This window comes from Anomaloglossus baeobatrachus, chromosome 4 (assembly GCF_048569485.1).
Source record: "Anomaloglossus baeobatrachus isolate aAnoBae1 chromosome 4, aAnoBae1.hap1, whole genome shotgun sequence".
Classification (NCBI taxonomy): domain Eukaryota; kingdom Metazoa; phylum Chordata; class Amphibia; order Anura; family Aromobatidae; genus Anomaloglossus; species Anomaloglossus baeobatrachus.
Genome location: NC_134356.1, coordinates 161,702,541 through 161,730,040, shown reverse-complemented (window position 1 = coordinate 161,730,040; position 27,500 = coordinate 161,702,541). Strand labels below are relative to the sequence as shown.

At 44.7% G+C, this 27,500-nt stretch overlaps 1 protein-coding gene across 2 annotated transcripts in view; it reads left to right on the top strand.

The window, feature by feature from the left end:
* The window catches only part of LOC142303305 (RUN and FYVE domain-containing protein 1-like), a 341,419-nt gene that overhangs the window by 243,327 nt on the left and 70,592 nt on the right, over positions 1–27,500 (top strand). For both annotated transcript variants that reach the window (XM_075344572.1, XM_075344571.1), the window contains one exon: positions 14,187–14,316. In XM_075344572.1, the coding sequence (XP_075200687.1) occupies positions 14,187–14,316 (130 nt within the window). The remainder of the gene's footprint in view (positions 1–14,186; positions 14,317–27,500) is intronic.

The following is a 27,500-nucleotide window of genomic DNA, read 5'->3' as shown; positions in this document are numbered from 1 at the left end:
GTATGTGTATGTATGTGTATGTATGTGTATGTATGTATGTGTATGTATGTGTATGTATGTATGTGTATGTATGTGTATGTATGTATGTGTGTATGTATGTATGTATGTGTATGTATGTGTATGTATGTATGTATGTGTATGTATGTATGTATGTGTATGTATGTATGTATGTGTATGTATGTGTGTATGTATGTGTATGTATGTATGTGTATGTATGTATGTATGTGTATGTATGTATGTGTATGTATGTATGTGTATGTATGTATGTATGTATGTGTATGTATGTGTATGTATGTATGTATGTGTATGTATGTATGTATGTGTATGTATGTATGTATGTGTATGTATGTATGTATGTATGTGTATGTATGTATGTGTATGTATGTATGTATGTGTATGTATGTATGTGTATGTATGTATGTGTATGTATGTATGTATGTATGTGTATGTATGTATGTATGTGTATGTATGTATGTGTATGTATGTATGTATGTGTATGTATATGTATGTATGTATGTGTATGTATGTATGTATGTGTATGTATGTATGTATGTGTATGTATGTATGTATGTGTATGTATGTATGTGTATGTATGTATGTGTATGTATGTATGTATGTATGTGTATGTATGTATGTATGTGTATGTATGTATGTGTATGTATGTATGTATGTGTATGTATATGTATGTATGTATGTGTATGTATGTATGTATGTGTATGTATGTATGTATGTGTATGTATGTATGTATGTGTATGTATGTGTATGTATGTATGTGTATGTATGTGTATGTATGTATGTGTGTATGTATGTATGTATGTGTATGTATGTGTATGTATGTATGTATGTGTATGTATGTATGTATGTGTATGTATGTATGTATGTGTATGTATGTGTGTATGTATGTGTATGTATGTATGTGTATGTATGTATGTATGTGTATGTATGTATGTGTATGTATGTATGTGTATGTATGTATGTATGTATGTGTATGTATGTGTATGTATGTATGTATGTGTATGTATGTATGTATGTGTATGTATGTATGTATGTGTATGTATGTATGTATGTATGTGTATGTATGTATGTGTATGTATGTATGTATGTGTATGTATGTATGTGTATGTATGTATGTGTATGTATGTATGTATGTATGTGTATGTATGTATGTATGTGTATGTATGTATGTGTATGTATGTATGTATGTGTATGTATATGTATGTATGTATGTGTATGTATGTATGTATGTGTATGTATGTATGTATGTGTATGTATGTATGTATGTGTATGTATGTATGTATGTGTATGTATGTATGTATGTATGTATGTATGTATGTATGTGTATGTATGTATGTATGTATGTGTATGTATGTATGTATGTATGTGTATGTATGTATGTGTATGTATGTATGTATGTATGTATGTGTATGTATGTATGTATGTATGTATGTATGTGTATGTATGTGTATGTATGTGTATGTATGTATGTGTATGTATGTGTATGTATGTATGTGTATGTATGTGTATGTATGTATGTGTGTATGTATGTATGTATGTGTATGTATGTGTATGTATGTATGTATGTGTATGTATGTATGTATGTGTATGTATGTATGTATGTGTATGTATGTATGTGTATGTATGTATGTATGTGTATGTATGTATGTATGTGTATGTATGTATGTGTGTATGTATGTATGTGTGTATGTATGTGTATGTATGTATGTATGTGTATGTATGTATGTATGTGTATGTATGTATGTATGTGTATGTATGTATGTATGTGTATGTATGTATGTGTATGTATGTATGTATGTGTATGTATGTATGTGTGTATGTATGTATGTGTGTATGTATGTGTATGTATGTATGTATGTGTATGTATGTATGTATGTGTATGTATGTATGTATGTGTATGTATATGTATGTATGTGTATGTATGTATGTATGTGTATGTATGTATGTGTATGTATGTATGTGTATGTATGTATGTATGTATGTGTATGTATGTATGTATGTATGTGTATGTATGTATGTGTATGTATGTATGTATGTATGTGTATGTATGTATGTATGTGTATGTATGTATGTATGTGTATGTATGTATGTATATGTATGTATGTGTATGTATGTATGTGTATGTATGTATGTGTATGTATGTATGTGTATGTATGTATGTGTATGTATGTATGTATGTATGTGTATGTATGTATGTGTATGTATGTGTATGTATGTATGTATGTATGTGTATGTATGTATGTATGTATGTGTATGTATGTATGTATGTGTATGTATGTATGTATGTGTATGTATGTATGTATGTGTATGTATGTATGTATGTGTATGTATGTATGTGTATGTATGTATGTGTATGTATGTATGTGTATGTATGTATGTGTATGTATGTATGTGTATGTATGTATGTGTATGTATGTATGTGTATGTATGTATGTGTATGTATGTATGTGTATGTATGTATGTGTATGTATGTATGTGTATGTATGTATGTATGTGTATGTATGTATGTATGTGTATGTATGTATGTATGTGTATGTATGTATGTATGTGTATGTATGTATGTATGTGTATGTATGTATGTGTATGTATGTATGTGTATGTATGTATGTATGTATGTGTATGTATGTATGTGTATGTATGTATGTGTATGTATGTATGTGTATGTATGTATGTATGTATGTGTATGTATGTATGTATGTGTATGTATGTATGTATGTGTATGTATGTATGTATGTGTATGTATGTATGTATATGTATGTATGTATGTATGTGTATGTATGTATGTATGTGTATGTATGTATGTATGTATGTATGTATGTGTATGTATGTATGTATGTATGTGTATGTATGTATGTGTATGTATGTATGTATGTATGTGTATGTATGTATGTATGTGTATGTATGTATGTATGTGTATGTATGTATGTGTATGTATGTATGTGTATGTATGTATGTGTATGTATGTGTATGTATGTATGTGTATGTATGTATGTATGTGTATGTATGTATGTGTATGTATGTATGTGTATGTATGTATGTGTATGTATGTATGTGTATGTATGTATGTGTATGTATGTATGTATGTGTATGTATGTATGTATGTATGTATGTACGTGTGAATGTGTATATATATTATACTGTTTATAACACTGATAAGGCGGTCCATAAATTTACTGTGATGCAATCTAATTGTGCATCCCCCTTAAAACCTGTCTGCAATCCAAATTGAGTCAATTGTGGTAGCATGCATACCACTCTTTCATACACACCAGAGACGTACTCGGATATGAATAGAAAGTAAGACTGATTTTAATACGGAAGTTGGACAAACATTAAAAAGGAGTTCTTGGCTAGGAGCCAAGAATTCGTAACACGTCTATCCTATTGGATAAAGTAGAACAGCTTATTCTGTGATATACAATATATACTGTAATGTGCTTGCTTCCTCATTTATATTAAGCAATGTCAGCATGATTCACTTATCACATGAAAGTAAAGACTGTCTGAGTCTTATGTCGAAAATGCAGAACTAGATGTGGTACACAGTCTCAAACAGCATCTTAAATCCTGGTTTTTGGATATCTCCATGTAACTCTTATATACTCATAGTTCATAATCTTGTCCATAACAGTCCCCTCTTTAGAGACAGTCAAAGGTCTTTCTTCTATTGATCTGTCCTAATGCCGATGGTTACCTCACTCACATACGAGAGAACCCATCCCTTGTGGATGAATCTTCCCACCCAACAAACTATGCATAGGAAGCCAGATCCTGACCGTATTCTTTACTGTCCTCATGGCTATGTTCTGCTGGCACACGTTATTCAGGAAGGGGAACGCGGACGTATCCTCTAATTAGCTCATATTTATCAGGGTTGGTTTCACTCAAAGTCTGCTCCTCAGTCTTCAGGCGGTAATGGTGGGACATCATCAAAGGTGGGATGCACAGTCATCTTCTGGTCCACAGGCTTAGATATCATCGTCCTGGTACAAAGTATCGAGTAGAAGAGGGAAGACAGCAATCTCCTGGTCTCCGGTCCGACATCTCTTGTTGTTGAATGCATGGATCTTTGTCAGAAAGAAAAAGAGTGAGAGAGAGAAAAGAGAGCAGACTGAGATGAGAGAGAGAGAGAAGGAGAGAGAGAGACTGAGAAGAGAAGGAGAGAAAAAGAGAGAGAGAAATCTAGATCTGGTTGGATCTGGAGGAGAAAACTCAAAAACTTATTAGGCAAATGTTTAGTGAAACAAACAATAAGTTTAGTTAAAGTATATGCGGGTACTTCTAAACAGGATTTCACAGGGTCTCAACCTAGTGGTCCCTGCTGGGATGTATCTGACACTGAACAATGCAAGGGGAAGACTCTCATGCCCTTGCTTTCTACACTGCCCCATCCTCCCAACCTTCCCTCTGTTCTGTGGCTGGTATGGGGTGTGTAGAGTCAGTTCTGTGTCTATGGCCTGCCATATCTCCTTGGCAGGCAGTAAAAGCAGGTCACTAGCCACTTCCTATAGTCTCTGGGAGCCCACAGCTGCACCCTATCTCATTCCTCTTCTTCTTCTGAGACTTGCTCTTGTAGGGTCAGGACAATGTTTTCTCAAGACTTTCCATCTTTCCTTGCTCCTTCAGATTGGGGTCATTCAAAAGGCACAGATTAACGGACTGTTTCTTTGGTAAGTGGTCTTGGGGCTTCTTTGGATGTTCGGTCAGTGAGGGCACTTCTCACTGCTTCCCTTGATTCCTCCAATGTAGGCCTCAACCCTGCTTACCACGACTGTCTGGCAATAGCAAAGCTTCCATCAGTTCTTCTATGGCTCATGGCGGCGTACAGTATCATTGGCAATGATCAAGTCTCTTTTCTTCCATACAGAGTAGATGCTGGCTGCCATCTTGCAGGCTTCAGCGAGAGCCCATACCTCTGCTTCTTTTGCAGACAGGCATGCGGGTAGCGACTGCTCTATCAGCACAGCATCTTCTGCTACCACCACCATACCCGTGTGGAACAGTCTTCTTGATGCACATCTTGATCCATCCACATCGAATCCAGAGTTTCCTGCCTCAGCTATGCCAGAGTTGACTACCTCTTCCACCAAGGTGTCAGAGGTGGGACACTCCCCCCCCCCCCCCCCTTGGAAGAGGGAGAAGTTTAGCAGGATTAAGGACTGCACACAGGGAGATGGTGACTTTTATCAGGGAGCAGTGATGTCATATGGGCATTGATCTTCAACTGGTGCTTTAGGTAGGTGTTCAATCTGGCTGAGTAGCATTCAAAGGGCTGCTGTCTTCCTCCATGGAAAACAGGTAGAATGACTTCTGGGCTGGAGATGACCTGATGATACTCTTCAGGTGGCTGTGAATGCAGCACATCTGTATGTGGGGTGATCTTGTAAGCTGCTAGATTCATCGCTATATGTCTTGCCACTTGAAGGAGGGTGTCTTGGTCCTTCACTTCTGTAATCAGGAGTTACCAGCTGTAGTTGTTTGCATATGGGCTCTCTGAGACCTGATACAAAGGACTATACCCAGGTTTGTAAGAAAGAGCAATGGGTGTAACTTTGGGTCAGGAGAACACTGAAATTCTAAAAACTAAGATCCCCTAAACCCTGGGGAAAAAGAAAAGCACAAGAGTGTTTGGAAACTAGCAAGCAGCACCCCCCCCCCTTGGAAACTAGCAAGCAGCACCCCCCCCCCTTCCTTACTACATATACACAACTAGAAATAGCAGTGGAGCGTATCTACTCTAACTCTCCTGTGCTGACCCTGTAACTGGGGGCCCTGCACTCTCCCTCATCCCGACGGTAGACCTGATGGTGGTCAGGGCCGAGCCTCCAGCGTATCCCGAGCTCCTGTCAGACCCTGCAAACTAAGACACAAAGGATTACTGGGTGCTGCCAACAAAAACCCTAATATATGCCAACTCCTGATGATCAAAGTCCCCTTAGGACCACATGATCCTCCACCCTCTCTATCAGGGAACTCTTGTGCAATATACCAGGCAGGATAACATACAAGTGAGAATATCTCAAACTAGGCTAAGCATCAACTGCTGGAGGCAGAAAAATATTCACTTTCCACCAGGACTAATAGTGAGCAGTCTCCTTGATATGGTCTAATAAATTGTATACTAGGTACATCAAAAACAAATATGCAAAAGTGAAAGGAAAAGGTTTCCACAGGACTATCAGCAATGTCCTCTGCTAAGGTTCATTAGTGGGAACACAATGGGGCACAACTGCATATATGACCAAAAATGGAGTGTGTATTTCAGGTCCCCAAGTCTCTCCTTTGCAGCCTCTTCTGCATCAGCAATAAACAGAGCAGTGGCTTTGGGCTCTAAGATGGCGGCTGTAAAAGGGAACTGGGTGTCGGACAGACTAAAAATGGTGTCAAAAGAGGAACTATGTAGTGTCGGAGTTAAAACGGCCGCTAAAGATAATTACCGATTAGAAACAACCGCTAAAAGAGGAAGAAGGTGTTGGCCAAAAATGGCGTCTGAAGAGGCCTGGGAGGGAGGGAGTGACATGGGTTGTGCCATCTACATTCAGGAGGTATTCAATCTGTCACTGGGAATATGGATTATATAGGGACCCCTGGGCTGACCCTGTAACTAGGGACCCTGTACTCGCCGTCATCTCGACGGTAGACCTGATGGTGGTCAGGGCCGAGCCTCCAGCTTGTCCCTATCTCCTGTCAGCCCCTGGCATAATATCCACATACTGTAAAGAAATCTACATTCAGGACAGGAAATAATGGGGTGGGCTTACGTGGACACAGTGCTCCACAGACAGTACACAAGTCCAACCTATGGGGACGACAAACAAGTCAGTGTACAAACGTTCAACTCACTGCTTAGTGGAAACCGTACCAGGTAACAGTCAGGGCTCTTTCACCCACTTTTATAACTCTGCACCAGTACCTTTAAAATCCCTCTTTCAAATCCTCTTTCCATCGAGGACCAGGCTCCCGGGCCTTATCAAACATCAATTATTGATGACACGTCACTCATCGGAGTATATCAGCAGTATACCTTCTTATACCGTCTGTCTCATAAACAGTTAACTTTTTCAAGGTATAAGTTCCTCTTTTTTTCACACAGCTGCTATTATATCGTGACACTTCCTCATTTTTGCTCAACGCCAGCTATATTCTTTCCCGTCTTCCAGACAGTCACACTAATGTACCAACACATTGATTGATATAACAATAAAGACACTATATATATACCATCCAGGTGGCTGACCTCACCTGCATCACACACACACACACACACACACACACACACACACACACACACACACACATATAACCATATATATATATATCCATATAACCAGCGATAACAACTTCCTCATTTTCCTCTAAAGCTAACTGAGGGAAAACGAAACTTGGAACTTGGCTTTCTCCACAGAACAGACCAAAAAAACAAAACCACATTACATTTTACGTGATTTAGAATTACATTTATACAGACAGCTTAAGGTGAACCTGACCAGGTGGGATCTCTCAAGACGTCCATCCCATGTGAGATGGTGGTCATTAGGTGTCTAGACTGGGACAGCCCAACTCCCCCCTTCGAAATACAAGTACACGCATGAGGTGTGCAAGGTGAGATTAGACAGATGTTCTCACCTGCATGTGGAGTGCGCATCTCCCCTCTGGTGTAGTTGCCTTTCGAATCAAGGTGTCAGCATGGCCGTCCGTCATCCAGACTCCGTCCTAAGGTTTGTTAAGCGCCACTGATAAGGCAGTCTATAAATTTACTGTGATGCAATCTAATTGTGCATCCCCCTTAAAACCTGTCTGCATTCCAAATTGAGTCAATTGTGGTAGCATGCATACCACTCTTTCATACACACCAGAGACGTACTCTGATATGAATAGAAAGTAAGACTGATTTTAGTACGGAAGTTGGACAAACATTAAAAAGGAGTTCTTGGCTAGGAGCCAAGAATTCGTAACACGTCTATCCTATTGGACAAAGTAGAACAGCTTATTCTGTGATATACAATATACTGTAATGTGCTTGCTTCCTCATTTATATTAAGCAATGTCAGCATGATTCACTTATCACATGAAAGTAGAGACTGTCTGAGTCTTATGTCGAAAATGCAGAACTAGATGTGGTACACAGTCTCAAACAGCATCTTAAATGCTGTTTTTTTTATATCTCCATATAACTCTTATACACTCATTATAGTTCATAATCTTGTCCATAACACTATGTAATAAGCAATGTAAGTGGCAGCAAAAAAACAGTTTTCAACTAAAATATACTAAATAAAATTTGTGCAGTCTATGAATTTGTTGTAAGAAATAGAATTGCCTCCATCAGATCCTCCTTCGCAGATGACCTCAAATCTGACCTAATTATTTTAAGGCTAGAGAACAACCTCTCTACACTAACTTGGTTGGAGGCAAAGCCGTAACCACATGGGCAACATCTCTAACAATTTCCGGGTATAAAGGAATTGCCTCATGCACAGTCAGTTTTGATGAACGGTTCAATTTTTCTATTTTTTAGCAAGTGAAAAATTTTGCTAAAATATGGTCAATCTGCTTGCTATAGGAGACAGTGTGAAATCTTTTTCCTTGCGGCAATACTTTGCCTGCTCCATGTCCTCCAAATACTTGTCAAAGTTAAACTCCTCATCTGATGAGGAAGAAGATATGGCAGCAGTAGCACTGTCAGGACCCAAGTCCTCTTGCACCTGGCAGTCCTGTAGGCTTCTCATCCTAACTGCTACCTCAGTCAAAGCTTCTTTTCCTTTAGTAAGCTGTTGATCATCAAGCAGTATACGATGACTTGGGTCCACATAAACAGATGTCAGAAGAATTTTATTTTCCAATAGCTGTGTCTCTTTCCGTTTCATTAAAGCAAAAATGCCATCTGCGATTAAACCTCCTCTTTGGGACAGGTAAAATAGCAAGTTCTTCCACTCCCTTATGAAAATGCCAGGAGTTAAATCCTCAGCTTGTAATTTTTTTAGTCACGGTAAATGGGTTATTAAACAATGCCTTCATTTCAGCCACCTGTGTCCATTGAGCTTCATTTAGGGTTACCTGAGGGTTCGCCGTAAATTTGAAAACCTTTTCTATGAGCTCAAAAACCTTTCAGGTGAGTTTTTTAAAAAGCTGATCTGCTTTTGCAGCTGAAAAACGTATCCTCAAAAAACACAGCAAAAATGCTGTGTGTGAATGTAGTTTTAGATCAGGAATAGAACAGCCAATTATAGGACATATCATAACTTTCCCAAATTCCTATGAAAAATATTCAGCACATTCTGCATTGAGCTACTGTACCCAATTTATTATATATTTTAGGAGTAGGTCCAATTTTTTCCGACTCCACGACTCCGACTCCACAGCCCTGCTTTCAATTGCAACCAGTAGTCCTGCCCCTGCAGTGGAAAAAACACCCCCATAGCATGATGCCACCACCATGTTTTACTGTTGGCATTGTATCGGGCAAGTGATGAGCAGTGCCTGGTTTTCTCCACACATACTGCTTAGAATTATCACCAAAAAGTTCTATCTTTGTCTCATCAGACCAGAGAATCTTATTTCTCATAGTCTAGGAGTCCTTCATGTGTTTTTTTGCAAACTCTGTGTGGGCTTTCATATGTCTTGCACTGAGGAGAGGCTTCCATCGAGCCACTCTGCCATAAAGGCCCGACTAGTGGAGGCCTGCAGTGATAGTTGACTTTGTGGAACTTTCTCCCATCTCCTTACTGCATCTCTGGAGCTCAGCCACAGTGATCTTGGTGTTCTTCTTTACCTGTCTGACTAAGGCTCTTCTCCCACGATTGCTCAGTGTTGCTGGACGGCCAGGTCTAGGAAGAGTTCTGGTGGTCCCAAACGTCTTCCATCCAAGGATTATAGAGGCCACTGTGCTCTTAGAAACCTTAAGTACTGCAGAAATTCTTTTGTAACCTTGGTCAGATCTGTGCCTTGCCACAATTATGTCTCAGAGCTCCTTGGGCAGTTCCTTTTGACCTCATGACTTTCATTTGGTCTGACATGCACTGTGAGCTGTGAGGTCTTATATAGACAGGTGCGTGCCTTTCTAAATTAAGTCCTATCAGTTTGCTTAAACACAGCTGGACTCCAATGAGGGAGTAGAACCATCTCATGGAGGATCACAAGGAAATGCACAATGTGACTTAAATATGAGTGTGTGAGCAAAGGTCTGAATACTTATGACCATGTGATATTTAAATTTGTAATTGTTTAATAAATTTGCAAAAATTTCTAATTTGTTTTATTCTGTCAAGATGGGTTGCAGTGTACATTATTGAGAAAAAAAATGAACTTTTTTGAATTTACCAAATGGCTGCAATGAAACATTTGAAAAATTTTAAAGGGGTCTGAATGTTTTCCGTACCCACTGTATATATGTGTTTATATGGTGATCTCAAGGTAGTTGCAATTTTATTAGGTTTACAGCTGGGATACACTTAAGTACTGTTTTATCCTTTGTGAATGGGACAGTCGTGCAAGAGTGGCAATATATCAGGAAGGACTGCCCACTATGCAGTAAATTGATTGCAGGGCAGAAAAATGTTAAACACGAACCATTGGTAGATTAAAAGATGATATTTCTTCCGCCTTTGCACATCAAACTGGTATTAATGAAGATCTTTGTCAAAGCAATGAACAAGCAAACTAAAGCCTTTGCTTACTTGCAACAGTCGTTTTCACGCATCAGTGATGCCAAAATAAAAGAGGGTGTTTTCATTGGCCCACTAATCCGAGAACTGGTAAATGATAGTAGCTTTGATGGTCTTCTGCATGGTGCAGAATATGTCGCATGGGCGGCCTTAAAGAATGTCGTTTTCAACTTTCTAGGCAACTACAAGGCACCAGACTATGCTGAACAGGTTAAATGTCTTCTTCAGGCTTACAAGTCAATGAAGTGCAATATGTCATTTAAAATACATTTCTTTCATTCACACTTGGACTTTTCCCACCAAACCTTGGCGCTGTAAGTGATGAACATGGTGAAAGGTTTCATTAAGACATTTCCCAGATGGTGAAATGGTACCAGAGAAGGTGGAGTTCCTCGATACTGTGTGAGTATTGTTGCAATCTTTTCCAAAAAAGAAAAGTCCTCAGCACCTTTGTTAAAAACGTATGTGCCTGTGCAACAGCACAATCAGCACTTCCGGAGCGCACGTCCAAGATCAAGGGATCTCTTGAAATAACATACCAATATTAAGGATGACAGCGTTCCTCCGGGTGAAAAAAACATGCAATTCTTTATTCCATGTGCTTGACAAAGACCACCAGGTTGAAACATTGCTGTTACACAACTGATGGAATAACGAATTGCATGTTTTTTCACCCGGAGGAACGCTGTCTTCCTTAATATTGGTATTGTTGGAATCTTGTCCGTGCATCATTGGACAGTGATTATAAACGAAAATCAATGGCAAAACATTTCTAAACTTTATCTCTGTTGCTAACTTTTGCATTCGAAATATCACATGCCACTGTGAATTTGCCAGTATTTAATGCATACCTATAATTGCTTTTTTCTGAAAAAAAAATATTACGTGATTGAGCAATTTTGAAGTTCTTTATGAACTTCGCATGAAAATTCCGATTTAAGATTCACCTAATTTCATGCAGGAAGCAAAAACCTCGTTGAACAGTGTATTGATTGTGGCATTTAGAGGCTTAAATAGCCAGGGACAGCGCGGGCACCATCCCTGGCTGTGAGAGTTGGGCTCGTCTGTTGGGTAAGCAGAGTCCGCAGTGGAGATCACATTGTCATGACGTACCCCATATATTCTTGGTCAGGAATGCACTGAATATCAGGACATATGAGGTATATCCAATATCGGGAAGGGGTTAAGGGCATAACTAAAAGCTTGAAGATTGTCAACTTTCCTATAGTTTTTGCGTTTATTTATAAAAATATTGTCCTAAATTTACCTTGAGCATAATGTATAATGTGTCAGAGCAGAGTCTCAGAATCCCAGGGATCCGTTGAAGCCATTCCACAGAAAGTCATACTGGTCAGAATTGTAAAATTTGGCCTGGTAAGGAAAAGTGAAAATCTGGCGCCGCCAGCTGGTCACAGAAGTACACAAAATCCTAGCCACCCCCCTCAGGGTAAGAAGGACACACCAGTGGGCAGGACCAGGCGGATTGGGAGCGCCCACCTAGGGGTCTTGAGGATCCAAGGGCGGGAACACAGTAGATTAAGTTTGGAGTTTGAAGTTAGAGGTCAAGTGATGAGGAGTGACAGTGACAGACTGTCAGAGGAAAGCGGAACCTAGTGGAGAGTAGACAGGGTAGTGGCCCTAGTATACTGGCTAGGTGGCAAGCAGTGGACAGTGTCCAAAGGTGACGGGAATATGGTTGCGGGAAATCCAGAGTGGATCGGGACAGGGTTGGAGTCCGCCGGTACCGACAGCAGAGATCCGGTCTAGAAATCGTGCACAATGGGGAGATAAGGTACGCACACCAGTGACTATGTAAGGGGAATACATGAAATAGCAGAAACTGCTGTGTGAATACTGACTTGAAAAATCCAATAGCTATATGTAAGAGTGAAAATGTGAAAAATGGAATCTGCATTACTGCCATGAACATATGAACAAAGAGAAATTTAGCTACTGAATTGATCAATGCAATAGAGCCCCAACACTACGCCAAAGTATTTCTCTACGTTGGGGTCCCTAGCTTGTGTGTGTCCTCTCATGCAGTTAAAAAACTTACCGTGTATGGGAAGCTGAGACCCAGGCTATTTATGCGTATGATATGGATTGGCAATAGGTGTGGTTGGGGAGGGTTCACAAATGAAAAACTACTAACAATAAGGAATGACGTTTGGAACACCATTCTAAGTCTGAACTGGGTGCAAAAACCTAAAAAAAACATCACTATGGGGAGATAAGGTATGCACACCAGTGACTATGTAAGGGGAATACATGAAATAGCAAATACCTTATCTCCCCATAGTGATGTTTTTTTAGAGAAATACTTTGGCGTAGTGTTGGGGCTCTATTGCATTGATCAAGTCAGTATTCACACAGCAGTTTCTGCTATTTCATGTATTCCCCTTACATAGTCACTGGTGTGCATACCTTATCTCCCCATAGTGATGTTTTTTTAGGTTTTGCACCCAGTTCAGACTTAGAATGGTGTTCCAAACGTTATTCCTTATTATTAGAAATCGTCCACAGGCGGGGTACCTGGACCCTAGTTAGAAGACGGTTGCAAGCCCCTTCTCTAATTCACCAAGCTGGGAGCAGGTTTCAGGCCTAGCTCCAGAAGTGTTAGCTCCTATAGAGCGAAACGGCAAGCCCACCACAGGGGATAGGGTATCCGCAAACACCCACTGAAATCCCAAGGGTCAGTTTTCGCGGGCACGTCTCCCAACCATAACATACCAGGAGTGGACTTCCCCGTTCCAGACGGAGTCGTCCAAAAGTGAGGAAAATTACAGAGTGCCGGAGGAAGGGACATCGGTACACCAGCCGGGTGTGGGACACTAGTACACCCGGACGCGGAAGCCGGCCACCGACACCTGGGTTTACCAACAGACTTGTGTGCAATTATTCCACAGTGAGTACACCAACACTCCCCGGCCTGGCGCTCCACCTCCGGCCTAAATCACTCCCTGTGTTCTGGACACTGAGCCCCGGGGCATCCACCCCTACCCATGGAGGGGTTGACATTCAGCTGCCATTTCATTGCCCCCGGGTGCTCCCCAACAGCAGCAGTGGTACACCAGATTACCACACACCGTGGGTGGCGTCACGATGTATCTACAGCAATCCCCGTACATCCCCTCTTATTTGAGTGTCCGCGCGACCCCCGTGTCCGTAAACCCTCGAGCCACTGCGGATCCGGATCCGAGCAGCTTGACTGCTGACGTGGGGGCGGCACAAAAACCGGCTCAGGGGTGAAGGGGTTGAGATACACGTACAATTAAGATGTTGGCAAACCCTCGTTCAGCCAACATCTAATTTATGACAGCCTATAAAATAGTCCTTAAAGCTGCAATAATCTATTTTAAGGCATTCAGCATGGGTTGTCTAAAAACATGCACCCATTTAAAAATATATTGTACTTTAATGTACTTTTAGTGTTTAAAGAAACAAAGTTTAGACAAATTATATCACCATATATTAATACTTAAACTTCTATTCATATTTCTTTTGTAGCTCTGATTTACAGCACAATCTACAATCTGAGAAAGAACAACAGAAAACTCTTCAGGAAGAACTTTTTAAAGAGAAGGAGAAGAATACATATTTACAAAATGACCTACTTCAATACTCACAACTAAAAAAGGTAACTGAAACCTTCTCAAACAGATTCAGTGATGGTAAAAGGAAATTGTGATTTGAAGGTGTTAATTGAACACCCCATGTATACAAAGTACTTTAAAACATTAAAGCAGATCAGCCAGGCACTGTGAACATCTATACAGGGGTACTATACATGACAGTATACATTTTTCTACAGTGGGCCCAAAGGGTGATGGATGCCATTATATTGCATCATTACTAGGCATCTTTTTATTGTATATATTCCTGTGTATATAGTTGTGCTTAATAGTTTGTGAACATTTCAGAATTTTCGAAAGTTTGCGTAAATTTTTTCCTAAAATTACATAAGATTTTCTCACTAGTCCTAAAACTAGGCTGTGTGGGGGCTCTTTCTATATATAGGAGGCTATGTGGAGGCTTATACTGTATAAAGGGGGCTTTGTTGAGGCTGAGGCTCATACTGTGTTGCTATGTGAAGGTTCATACTGTGTTTAGGCTGCTATATGGGTGCTTATATTGTACATAGGGAACTTTATGGGGGCTCACACTGTATAGAGAGGGACTATGTGAGGCTCATACTTTTATATAGCGCAATATGGGGAGGATTATACTGTATATAGGGGCCTGTCTGTATGCTCATATGGTATATACGGGATGTCAGCATACTTAGTTCTGCTCAATATTCAGTGATGGTTATCATTGTTTTATATTAATATACTAGCTGTAGAACCCGGCGTTGCCCGCCCGGCATAGTAACGAAATCCCTCTCTCCCACTCTCCGCCTCACCACTAAAATCATATTAACTGACACAAAAGCTAACTTATACAAAGAATCTCCTTCATTGCCTTTAGCAACCAATTAGAGCTCCTTGATCTGTAACAAAATAGAAGCATACCTGTGATTGGTTGCTATAGGCCACCTGATAAATATCCAGGGTAACTGTCGAAACAGCCAATATATTACCTCAAACATCCAGTGTGTGTGTCTTTGTGTGTGTCTTTGTGTGTGTCTGTGTCTTTCTGTGTCTCTCTCTTTCTGTGTCTCTGTGTGTCTCTTTCTGTGTCTCTGTGTGTCTCTTTCTGTGTGTCTCTTTCTGTGTGTCTCTTTCTGTGTCTCTTTCTGTGTCTCTTTCTGTGTCTCTTTCTGTGTCTCTCTTTCTGTGTCTCTTTCTGTGTCTCTTTCTGTGTCTCTTTCTGTGTGTCTCTCTTTCTGTGTGTCTCTCTTTCTGTGTGTCTCTCTTTCTGTGTGTCTCTCTTTCTGTGTGTCTCTCTTTCTGTGTGTCTCTCTTTCTGTGTGTCTCTTTCTGTGTGTCTCTTTCTGTGTCTCTCTTTCTGTGTCTCTCTTTCTGTGTCTCTCTTTCTGTGTCTCTCTTTCTGTGTCTCTCTTTCTGTGTCTCTCTTTCTGTGTCTCTCTTTCTGTGTCTCTCTTTCTGTGTCTCTCTTTCTGTGTCTCTTTGTGTCTCTCTTGTGTGTCTCTGTGTCTCTCTTTCTGTGTGTCTCTTTCTGTGTGTCTGTGTGTCTCTTTCTGTGTGTCTGTGTGTCTCTTTCTGTGTGTCTGTGTGTCTCTTTCTGTGTGTCTGTGTGTCTCTTTCTGTGTGTCTTTGTGTCTGTGTCTTTGTGTCTGTGTGTCTGTGTGTCTGTGTCTCTTTCTGTGTGTCTCTGTGTCTGTCTTTCTGTGTCTTTCTCTGTCTTTCTGTGTGTGTGTCTCTGTGTGTGTGTCTCTGTGTGTGTGTCTCTGTGTGTGTGTCTCTGTGTGTGTGTCTCTGTGTGTGTGTGTGTGTGTGTGTCTGTGTCTCTGTCTGTGTGTCTTTGTGTGTGTCTGTGTCTTTCTGTGTCTTTGTGTGTGTGTCTTTCTGTGTGTCTTTGTGTGTGTGTGTCTTTCGGTGTGTGTGTGTGTGTGTGTGTGTGTGTGTCTTTCTGTGTCTCTTTCTGTGTGTCTCTTTGTGTGTGTCTTTGTGTCTTTTTCTGTGTCTGTGTGTGTCTTTCTGTGTGTCTTTCTGTGTGTGTGTGTGTGTGTGTGTGTGTCTTTCTGTGTGTGTGTGTGTCTTTGTGTGTGTGTGTGTCTCTTTCCGTGTGTGTGTCTCTTTCCGTGTGTGTGTCTCTTTCCGTGTGTGTGTCTCTTTCCGTGTGTGTGTGTCTCTTTCCGTGTGTGTGTCTTTCCGTGTGTGTCTCTTTCCGTGTGTGTGTCTCTTTCCGTGTGTGTCTCTTTCCGTGTGTCTCTTTCCGTGTGTGTGTCTCTTTCCGTGTGTGTGTCTCTTTCCGTGTGTGTGTCTCTTTCCGTGTGTGTGTCTCTTTCCGTGTGTGTGTCTCTTTCCGTGTGTGTCTCTTTCCGTGTGTGTCTCTTTCCGTGTGTGTCTCTTTCCGTGTGTGTCTCTTTCCGTGTGTGTCTCTTTCCGTGTGTGTCTCTTTCAGTGTGTGTCTCTTTCCGTGTGTGTCTCTTTCCGTGTGTGTCTCTTTCCGTGTGTGTCTCTTTCCGTGTGTGTCTCTTTCAGTGTGTGTCTCTTTCAGTGTGTCTCTTTCAGTGTGTGTCTCTTTCAGTGTGTGTCTCTTTCCGTGTGTGTCTCTTTCAGTGTGTGTCTCTTTCAGTGTGTGTCTCTTTCAGTGTGTGTCTCTTTCAGTGTGTGTCTCTTTCAGTGTGTGTCTCTTTCAGTGTGTGTCTCTTTCAGTGTGTGTCTCTTTCAGTGTGTGTCTCTTTCAGTGTGTGTCTCTTTCAGTGTGTGTCTCTTTCAGTGTGTGTCTCTTTCAGTGTGTGTCTCTTTCAGTGTGTGTCTCTTTCAGTGTGTGTCTCTTTCCGTGTGTGTCTCTTTCCGTGTGTGTCTCTGTCTTTCTGTGTGTGTGTGTGTCTTTCTGTGTGTGTGTGTCTCTGTGTGTGTGTCTTTCGGTGTGTCTTTCGGTGTGTGTGTGTGTGTGTGTCTTTCTGTGTGTCTTTCTGTGTCTTTCGGTGTGTGTGTCTTTCGGTGTGTGTGTGTGTGTGTGTCTCTGTGTGTGTGTGTCTTTCTGTGTGTCTTTCTGTGTGTCTTTCTGTATGTGTGTCTTTCTGTGTGTGTCTTTCTGTGTGTGTGTCTTTCTGTGTGTCTTTCTGTGTCTTTCTGTGTGTGTGTCTTTCGGTGTGTCTTTCTGTGTCTTTCTGTGTGTGTGTCTTTCGGTGTGTGTCTCTGTGTCTTTCTGTGTGTGTGTCTTTCGGTGTGTGTCTTTCTGTGTCTTTCTGTGTGTCTCTTTCGGTGTGTCTTTCTGTGTCTTTCGGCGTGTGTGTCTTTCGGTGTGTGTGTGTGTGTGTGTGTGTGTGTGTGTCTTTCTGTGTGTGTGTCTTTCTGTGTGTGTGTCTTTCTGTGTGTGTGTCTTTCTGTGTGTGTGTCTTTGTGTGTGTGTCTTTCTGTGTGTCTTTCTGTGTCTTTCTGTGTGTGTGTCTTTCGGTGTGTGTGTGTGTGTCTCTGTGTGTGTCTTTCTGTGTGTCTCTGTGTGTGTCTTTCTGTGTGTCTTTCTGTGTGTGTGTCTTTCTGTGTGTGTCTTTCGGTGTGTGTCTTTTGGTGTGCCTTTCGGTGTGTGTGTGTGTGTGTCTTTCGGTGTGTGTGTGTGTGTCTCTGTGTGTCTTTGTGTCTTTCTGTGTCTTTGTCTCTTTCTGTCTGTCTTTCCGTGTGTGTCTTTCCGTGTGTGTCTTTCCGTGTGTGTCTTTCCGTGTGTGTCTCTTTCCGTGTGTGTCTCTTTCCGTGTGTGTCTCTTTCCGTGTGTCTCTTTCCGTGTGTGTCTCTTTCCGTGTGTGTCTCTTTCCGTGTGTGTCTCTTTCCGTGTGTGTCTCTTTCCGTGTGTGTCTCTTTCCGTGTGTGTCTCTTTCCGTGTGTGTCTCTTTCCGTGTGTGTCTCTTTCCGTGTGTGTCTCTTTCCGTGTGTGTCTCTTTCCGTGTGTGTCTCTTTCCGTGTGTGTCTTTCTGTGTCTTTGTGTGTGTGTGTGTGTCTTTCTGTAAAATTTAAAAAGAACAATACTGCGCCACCTAAATACAGTGCACACAAAACTGGAGGACATATATGGGAGCAACTACATGTATGTAAGGATGCCTTTAGGGTAGACGGAAAGGCAAATTTTGCACAGTGAAAGATGTAAATTGACCACATGTAAATTAAAATGCAGTGTTTTTAGTAATTTTTTTAAAGTGGGAATATAAATAGCGATAATATTGCAGTACATTGTCAGCATAGAATTTAAAGCACACAAGAAGTCCTTAAAACTTTGATTAATTGTGGCATGCAATGCCAGGTTTAAATAGTTATTTCTCCAAAACTGGAATAAACAGGGTGATTGCAAGCTTTGCTGCGGGAGCACTTACAGATACCAGTGGGAAGTCATGATGCCTAGCCCAAGGCAGCCTGGAGAGGAGTAGTCCGAAAAAATCCAATACAGATCGGGGATCCTGCGTCTGATCTGCTCAGTGTGCGCTGTAATTGCACTGACTCGAAGAATAAAAGCATCATATCACTTAGGCTAGGTTCGCACACTGCGTCTTTTTGACGCTGCGTTTTTGTGCGTTTTTGGCCGCTAAAAACGCACAAAAAGGCACCTGCTTTGAAAAAACGCATAAAAAAACGCATGCGTTTTTGCCGCGATTTGGTGCGTTTTTGGCTGTGTTTTGCTGCGTTTTTGCTCTCTGCATTTTGCTGCGTTTTTCAAATGCATTGCATGGGCGAAAAACGCAGAAAAACACAGGAAAGAACTGACATGTCCATTTTTTTTTTTAACTCAAAAACGCAGGTAAAAAAAACAGATGTGTGCGGACAGCAAAAATGAAAACTCATAGACTTTGCTGGGGAAGCAAAGTCCTGCAGTTTTGAGGCCAAAAACGCATCCGAAAAACGCGCAAAAACGCCGCGAAAAACGCACTGTGCGCACAAAGCCTTATACTGCATGGTGAACAGCATAAACAATTGATAAAAGCAGTCTGCTGAATATTTGTTTATTCTGCCTTCCAAACATCTGAGATAATAAGTCATGGTTCACACCTTGCGCTCAGCACTGAGCAGGGTTTTCGTGGAAATCTCTGGTCATTCAGATGATGCTCCAGATGAAAAATTCCCTATTAAAAGGCAGAGGGAGACACTTTGGACTCTAACTTGCCCATTCAGCGATGGCCGTTTTTTTAAGCATTCCCAATTGTGCAGTCGGCCACAATTTTATGCACTTCTGAAAGGATGGACATAGCTGAACAGAAGCAGTAGAGTCCAAAGCATCTGTGCTGCCTCATTAAAGTGACTGGATTTGTCAGGGGTTTCATCTGGATCAGGTCATTTGAAGATTTAAATGTAAACCCCAAAATAGTTTAGAGCAGCGGATAAATGTTTGATCATATATAATGTTTCCAATAAATGCTTCAACTCAATCCACAAAATAAAAAGAAAAATGTTCCTACTCAGGTCCGACATCTGTTAATGGAAATGCAGAGGGTCTTCACGGTACTGGTAGTACAAAGACTCTGGAAGAGCGCCATGGCTCCTCTTCATCAGCATGTCAATTTCTTCAGCTTTTTTTTTTTTTAAAGCAAATTTTGCCTATTGGAAGTTATAAGAAACTGTAAAAGCAATAAAAATTGTAGCATAACATTTTTGGTAAGTGTTTTTTTTTTTTTTTGTTAGTTTTATTCCCACAAAAAAAAAAAAAACCTGCAGTACCCTTTCTGGCGTAAGGCATAACACAACTTGTCATCAATTAAACTATCTGCAGCGTCACACCTTCATTTCAGTCTCCATCCCACCACAGCTCCTCTCATTTTGGTGGAGCTGGGTAAAACTGGCATGAAAATCACAACAGTCAAAGCAACTTTTCAAAGTGATATACAACAGAATTGTAAGCCAAAACAAAGAAAAAGAGGGTGTGTAACAAATGGGATCACCAAATATTTTACAAAATAGAAAATATTTTATTGACAAAAAATGTTAAAACATTTAAAACACTTCAAAAGTGAACAAGCATACTGGGGTTTGCATACAATAAGGCATAATAAACCCCAGAGTTCCTCCTTATAGAAATAGAACCATACACAATCAAAAAAACAGCAATATAGCAAGCATGAAGCAAAAAAATGCATAGAAAGTGACCATAACATAAAGCAGCAAGTATGCATGTAAGCATGCAGTATAACAGCACTCTGGAAAATGCTAAGCAACACAATTAAATATACAGGTACAATAGATTGCAAGCACAAATCGGATGGAAATTAGAAAATTATTAATTCTGTAAAGATCAGATGGAAGTATACCAATCCAGAGCAAGTCCCAGGTGTAAGGTAGAGTAACCATGAAAAAAAAAAGTCGCATGCGGTTCCTGTTATTTCGATACACAGCCAAGATAAGCGCACAGCTGGGGGCTGTAGCATGCTCTATCTGCTATAGGTATCACAATATGGGGAGACCTTATGCATATATATATATATATATATATATATATATATATATATATATATATATATATATATATATATATATATATATATGAGGTAAATCCGGAGATATGACGATAAATCATGATATTCAAGTTATGTCAGGAAGCCCTCTCCTGGTGTCACCCCCCCCCTTTCCTTCACACAACTTGTTTAGCAACCCATCCCATGGCCATCTCCTGTGATATGGAAATTAGGTGATGTGGGAACAAAGGACACAGGATGACTCCCTGCCGTCACCCTGTAACAAGAGTTGTATCTCATTATAAGGCTCTGGAACTAGCCAGACAGAACGACTCCAGTAAAAAATGGTTCATATCTCGCAAGCCATATTTCCGATAAATACGGCAACCATAAAAATGGTGTTTTCGCATGCGGACGATGCTGGCACACCTTTTTTATGGGAGCGGGAGCTTGGGAAATACCCCAGGCGTGATATCAGCCAATGTGGAACTAGTAGACAAGTCATGAAACCTCTCATTCTGTAGCTAAATTCATAACTGTCACAATGAGAGCATTGGCGTCCGCCTACGACGCTCCCAGGCCAAGTTATGGCCATATTCCATGTTGTGGATTTTGTCCATAACTCCAGCCAGGGGTGGAGCAGTGCTCCCTCTGAGGTCACGAAGGTAGGAGGGGACCTGGATTTGCCCAGGTTGATAACCCTACTTCGGCCATTTTCCAGTGTTCTTTCGCTGGGGGTCACGTGCAGGAAACATCTGTGGAAGTTCCTGGAAACCTGGTCTACAGCGCCCCCCTGTGGCCAGACGCACAAGGTAACTGATTGAATTGCATACCTGTTTGTAAACCATGCTTTATCTGTAACTGTACTCTGACATATGTATATTCTGTAGATTCCCTATTGTATATATTGTAGTTTCTAGTGTGCTTTAGGCTGATTAAATTATATAATTAATCTTGGGCTGTTCTGTTATCTCGATCTTGAATCCCACGTCTGTGTGTTCGGCTAATAGTTACCGTGAAGCGGTTGGTGGCAGCGAGTTGTGCCAAGGATTATTGTGGGGAGGCCAGTGAGATTCAGGGAGGTTTTATATATTCCGCCCGCGGAGGTCGGGGGAATATATACCCTACTCTCACCGGGGACCCTTCAATAATCGGCATAAGTAGTATAGCGGCCTCCTTGCTTATTGTCGGGCAATTCCATAATTGGCCTGACTATAAGAGGGGCGCTAGAGAGCGCGTCACGTGCTCTGTCTGTCGGTCGGGAGGTATAAAGGAGGGGTGACCCCCACTTGTTACCCCCCGATTGTGACGTACTGGTAGCCAGCGCGGGGGATTTCTGAGTGACCCCCCTCGGTGGTTTGTGACATATTGGTGGCATAGCGGTGGGATCGAGATAATAGTGTGTGTGAGTGTGAGACCCATACTCCCAGACACTAAAGACTGCCTGCAGCAGCTGTGGCTGCTGGGGTCTTCAGACTAGCTCAACACTAGAGTGTCAGAGTGCAGATACTGTAAGGTGTGTGGAGGCATCAGGTGTCAGTTCTGTGTCAGTGACCAAAAGTCTGCAAGAATGGCTGATGGCACCAGGAGCAGAGCTATGCAACTGGCCAATGCTAAGGCAGGAGCCGAAGAGAGGGAGGACGGTGCTGTGGACAGTAATGAGGAGGTTGCCCACGAGTCCTCCAGGAGCTCGACGCCAGAGAACCGCTCTGCAGAGGACATTGCACAACCTGGCACTGCTGGACAAGATGAGGAGCAGCTCACCCAAGGGTCCTCAACGAGCCAGATGCCAGCCCTCCGCTCTGCAATGGACAGTGAAGCACCAGGCTCCGCAGCGGGCCGCAGATCACCACGTGCCATTCCACTGAGCCTGGGAGGCTCGGATAGCCTTCTTCAAATGGCTATGGCCCTTCTCCAGGCTGGAGACCAGAAGGGCTACAAGGAACTCCTGGCAGAGCGCAGGGCAGAGCGGCAGGCAGCGCGTGATGCTGAGGCTGCGGAGCGGCAAGCAGCGCGTGAAGAGCGCCAGGCAGAGCGTGAGGCTGCGGAGCGACAGGCAGACCGTGACTACCAGCTGCATCTAGCCAAGCTCCAGCCCTCATCAGCCACACGTGACCTTCAAGACACCAAACTTCCAAAGGTCCGTGTTGAGGACTTCCCAGTGCTGGAGAAGGATGGAGACTTGGACTCTTTCTTGACTGCTTTTGAATGGACTTGCCTGCAGCACCATCTGGACGAGGACCAGTGGGCCAAATACCTGACCCCCCGTTTAAGGGGTAAGGCCCTGGATATCCTTGGGGACTTGCCTGCTGAGGCAGATCAGGGCTACGACACCATCAAGCGGGCCCTGATCCAACAGTACAACCTCACTCCGGAGTCCTACCGCAAGAAGTTCCGGACCCTGCAGAAGGGACCAAAGGACTCCTGGGCTGACCACCGGCGGGCACTTGCCCGAGCTGCCGACCACTGGACCCAAGGCCTGCAGCTTTCCACCGGACCAGAGATCCTGGACTTGGTCATCACGGAGCAACTCTTGTGGAACTGCCCTGAGGATCTCCGCCAGTTCATCCGAGACCAGAAGCCAAAGGGGTCCACGGCTACAGCTGCCCTGGCCGATGACTACACCAACAATCGGGCTCCTGAAGCCAGGAGAGCAGCCACCAGCAGCACCTGGAGAGGGGGTAAGATGAACTCTGCGACTGCCCCACCTGCCCCTAGACTGCAGGGGGTGTCCCCCTCAACTCCCCTCTCCAGGCCCGTGGCAGAACCAAGACGGTGCCACCAGTGCAACCTACCTGGACACTTCAAGGCCATGTGCCCTCAGCGTCCCAAGGCCCCGGCTCCGTCCCCGTCCCAAGGGCCGCCCAAGGTGTATTGTGTGGGTGGGGGTGGTGGTAGGTCCCTGGACAGCTTCCAACCTGTCACCGTCGGCCGGTCTGTGACCATGGGACTGCGAGACAGCGCCTCGGAGGTGACTCTGGTGCGGCCTGAGATGGTGTCCCCCCAAGACTTGATCCCTGGAAAAACCCTCGCTGTCTCCGGGATTGGAGGCATTGACCCGGCGCTGCCTGTTGCTGACATTTATGTGGACTGGGGCGCTGGGCGAGGGGTGAGGGAGGTGGGGGTAACTGATCGGATCCCCGCAAACGTGCTACTTGGGACAGATTTGGGGAAGATAACCTCCCAGTTTGGGCCCCAACCAAGGGCTGAACCTTCAGCCAGTACGGACATGACTCCTGACAATGTTAATGTGTTATCTATGAATGATGTGAGAGAGGGGGGAGTGAACTCTGATATTTCTGCTTGCACAGACACCATAGACACACACACAGCTGCAGCTGTGACAGGGGAGGGGGTCAGAGAAAGGTGTGACAATGCCTCTACAAGTAATCAGCCTGTGAGCTGGGATCTGTTGCCCTCTGCAGGGATAAGCAGAGAGCAGGGTGCTGCAGGGGGAGGACCAGTGTGTGGGGTGGGGGCTACCACAGCAAATGTGGGGTCCCCAGAGATTTCACAGCGGGGTTCTGTTGCTGCAGGAGGGGAACAGGCAGGTGAGATTGGGGCCGGTCCAGGAGCGGAAGTGCTCCCAGGTAAGATCTCGGTGCATGGTTCCCCCACAACCGGGGTGTCAGGAAGCCAGGTTGGTCTGCCTGAACCGGCGACTTGGTCAGGAACGGAGGAGGAGCAGGCACGACCCACGGTCGCAGCGGCTGTGGCCGCTGTCACCCGCAGTGGGAGTGCTGGAAGCCAAGGGGCCTCCCGGAGGTCCGATAGCTCTTCCCCTTCTGACCAAGTGGCAGCCGAGTCAGGTGGAGGCCAGGACACAGGTCCCGGGGTACTGACTGAAGATGTGACAGTCTCGTCGATTCTGGCCACATCTAGTCAGGGGTTTCAGGCAGCGTTAGAAGCTGACGACAGCCTGAAAGCTCTAAAGGAGCAGGCGGCACAGCCTCCCTCGGACTCGGACCCGGAGCGAGTGGTCTGGGACCAAGGACGGCTGTACCGGGCCACGGTCCAGCAGGGTTCACCGGAGGCGTGGCCCAGGGACCGACAGTTGGTGGTACGCTATCCGTTCCGGACGGAGTTGTTGCGGATCGCACATGAGATTCCGATGGCCGGACACCTAGGGATCGCTAAGACCAAGGCCAGGTTAAACCAGCATTTCTACTGGCCAAAAATGGGGGCCGATGTGGCTGCCTACTGCCGTTCGTGTGAAACCTGTCAGAGAGTGGGGAAGGCGGGGCCACACCCCAAAGCCCCACTAGTATCTCTGCCAATCATCGATGAGCCTTTCAGGAGGGTGGCTGTGGATCTGGTCGGCCCGCTGGCCATCCCCAGCAGCTCCGGGAAACGCTTCATACTGACGGTAGTGGACTATGCCACCCGGTACCCAGAAGCAGTGGCCTTGTCGTCCATTCGGGCTGACAAGGTGGCCACCGCATTGCTGGAGATTTTCTCCCGAGTGGGTTTTCCCCAGGAAATGCTCACTGACCGGGGGACCCAATTCATGTCCCAGCTGATGGAGGCCCTCTGTAAGCAGGTCCAGGTGCGACATCTGGTGGCCAGCCCGTACCATCCACAGACTAATGGCCTGTGCGAGCGGTTCAATGGCACCTTAAAGCAGATGCTTAAGATGTTGGTCGACTCCCATGGGCGTGACTGGGAGCGGTATCTCCCACACCTGTTATTTGCTTACCGGGAGGTTCCACAGGCCTCAACAGGATTCTCACCGTTTGAGCTCCTGTACGGGCGACGTGTGCGGGGCCCCCTGGCTCTGGTGAAAGAGGCTTGGGAAGGGGATTTGGCCACCCCTGGAGTGTCGGTTATCGAGTATGTCATGCGCTTCCGGGACAAAATGCAGGCCTTGACGCAACTGGTACACGACAATATGGCTCAAGCCCAGGCCGATCAGAAGCGTTGGTACGACCAGAACGCTTGTGAGAGGACCTACCAAGTGGGTCAAAAGGTGTGGGTACTGGTCCCCGTACCACAGGACAAGCTTCAGGCAGCCTGGGAAGGCCCATACCTCGTGTACCAGCAGCTCAACCCTGTGACGTACCTGGTCACCCTGGACCCTGCCCGTGGAAGGCGGAAGCCCTTCCATGTGAACATGATGAAGGCACATCATGAGCGGGAGGCATGTGCGCTCCCCGTGTGCAACCTGCCCGAGGAGGGAGAAGCGGAAACCCTCTTGGATATGCTAGCCCAGGTTAGGGCAGGCGGATCCATTGAGGATGTGGAGGTTGGCCACCAGCTCTTGGAGGACCAACGGTCCCAGCTGTGGGCCACCCTACACCCCTTCCGGGGGTTGTTTACCAACCAGCCCGGAAGGACTGACTTGGCTGTCCATCACGTGGACACTGGGGATCATCCCCCGATCCGGCGTTCAGCATATCGGGTCTCCCTGGAGGTGCAGCAACACATGCGCCAGGAGATTGACGAGATGCTGAAGCTGGGGGTGATCCAGGCATCCAACAGCGCTTGGGCCTCGCCTGTAGTCCTCGTCCCTAAGAAGGACCGAACCACTCGGTTCTGCGTGGACTACAGGGGGCTCAATGCTGTCACGGTCGCCGATGCGTACCCAATGCCACGCATCGATGACCTGCTCGATCAGTTGGCCGGGGCTCAGTACCTGACCATCATGGACCTGAGCCGGGGATATTGGCAGATCCCCCTGACTCGCAAGGCCAGGGAACGCTCTGCCTTTATTACCCCATTTGGACTGTACGAGTCCACGGTGATGCCATTCGGGATGAGGAATGCCCCTGCCACTTTCCAGCGGATGGTCAACACCCTGCTCAAGGGACTTGAAGGGTACGCGGCCGCGTACCTGGATGACATTGCCGTCTTCAGTCCCACCTGGGAAGATCACCTAGAGCATCTAGCACAGGTGCTCAGGCGGGTCCACCGGGCAGGTTTGACCATCAAGCCGGGCAAGTGTCAGCTGGCCATGAGCGAGGTCCAGTACCTCGGTCACCGGGTAGGCGGGGGAACACTGAAGCCCGAGCCTGAGAAAGTGGAGGCCATCGCATCCTGGCCCACCCCCAGGACCAAGAAGCAGGTGATGTCCTTCTTGGGGACCGCTGGGTACTATAGGAGGTTTGTTCCATGCTATAGTAGCCTGGCAAAGCCCCTGACGGACCTCACCAAGAAGAAGCTGCCCTCTGCAGTCGATTGGACAATGGACTGCGAGACAGCCTTCCGGGCCCTAAAGGACGCCCTGTCCAGCCCGCCCGTGCTACAGGCAGCCGACTTCACGCGGCCGTTTGTAGTACAGACCGACGCCAGTGACTTCGGCCTCGGTGCGGTGCTCAGCCAGGTGGACTCTGCGAGCCAAGAGCACCCAGTCTTGTACCTGAGCAGGAAGCTGTTACCGAGGGAAGTGGCCTATTCCACAATGGAGAAGGAGTGCCTGGCCATAGTGTGGGCCCTGCAGCGTCTGCAACCCTATCTATACGGGCGCCACTTCATCGTGGAGACGGACCACAACCCCCTCAGCTGGTTGCACACCGTCTCTGGGACGAATGGGCGACTGTTGCGATGGAGCCTTGCGCTCCAGCAATACAACTTCACCATTCGCCACAAAAGGGGCCGTGACCACGGTAACGCAGACGGGCTGTCCCGACAAGGAGAGGTCGCGGACGGGCGCACGGGGGAACACCGGAGTGTGCTGCCCCCTAGCGCCCTCAAAAGGGGGGAGGTGTGAGGTAAATCCGGAGATATGACGATAAATCATGATATTCAAGTTATGTCAGGAAGCCCTCTCCTGGTGTCACCCCCCCTTTCCTTCACACAACTTGTTTAGCAACCCATCCCAT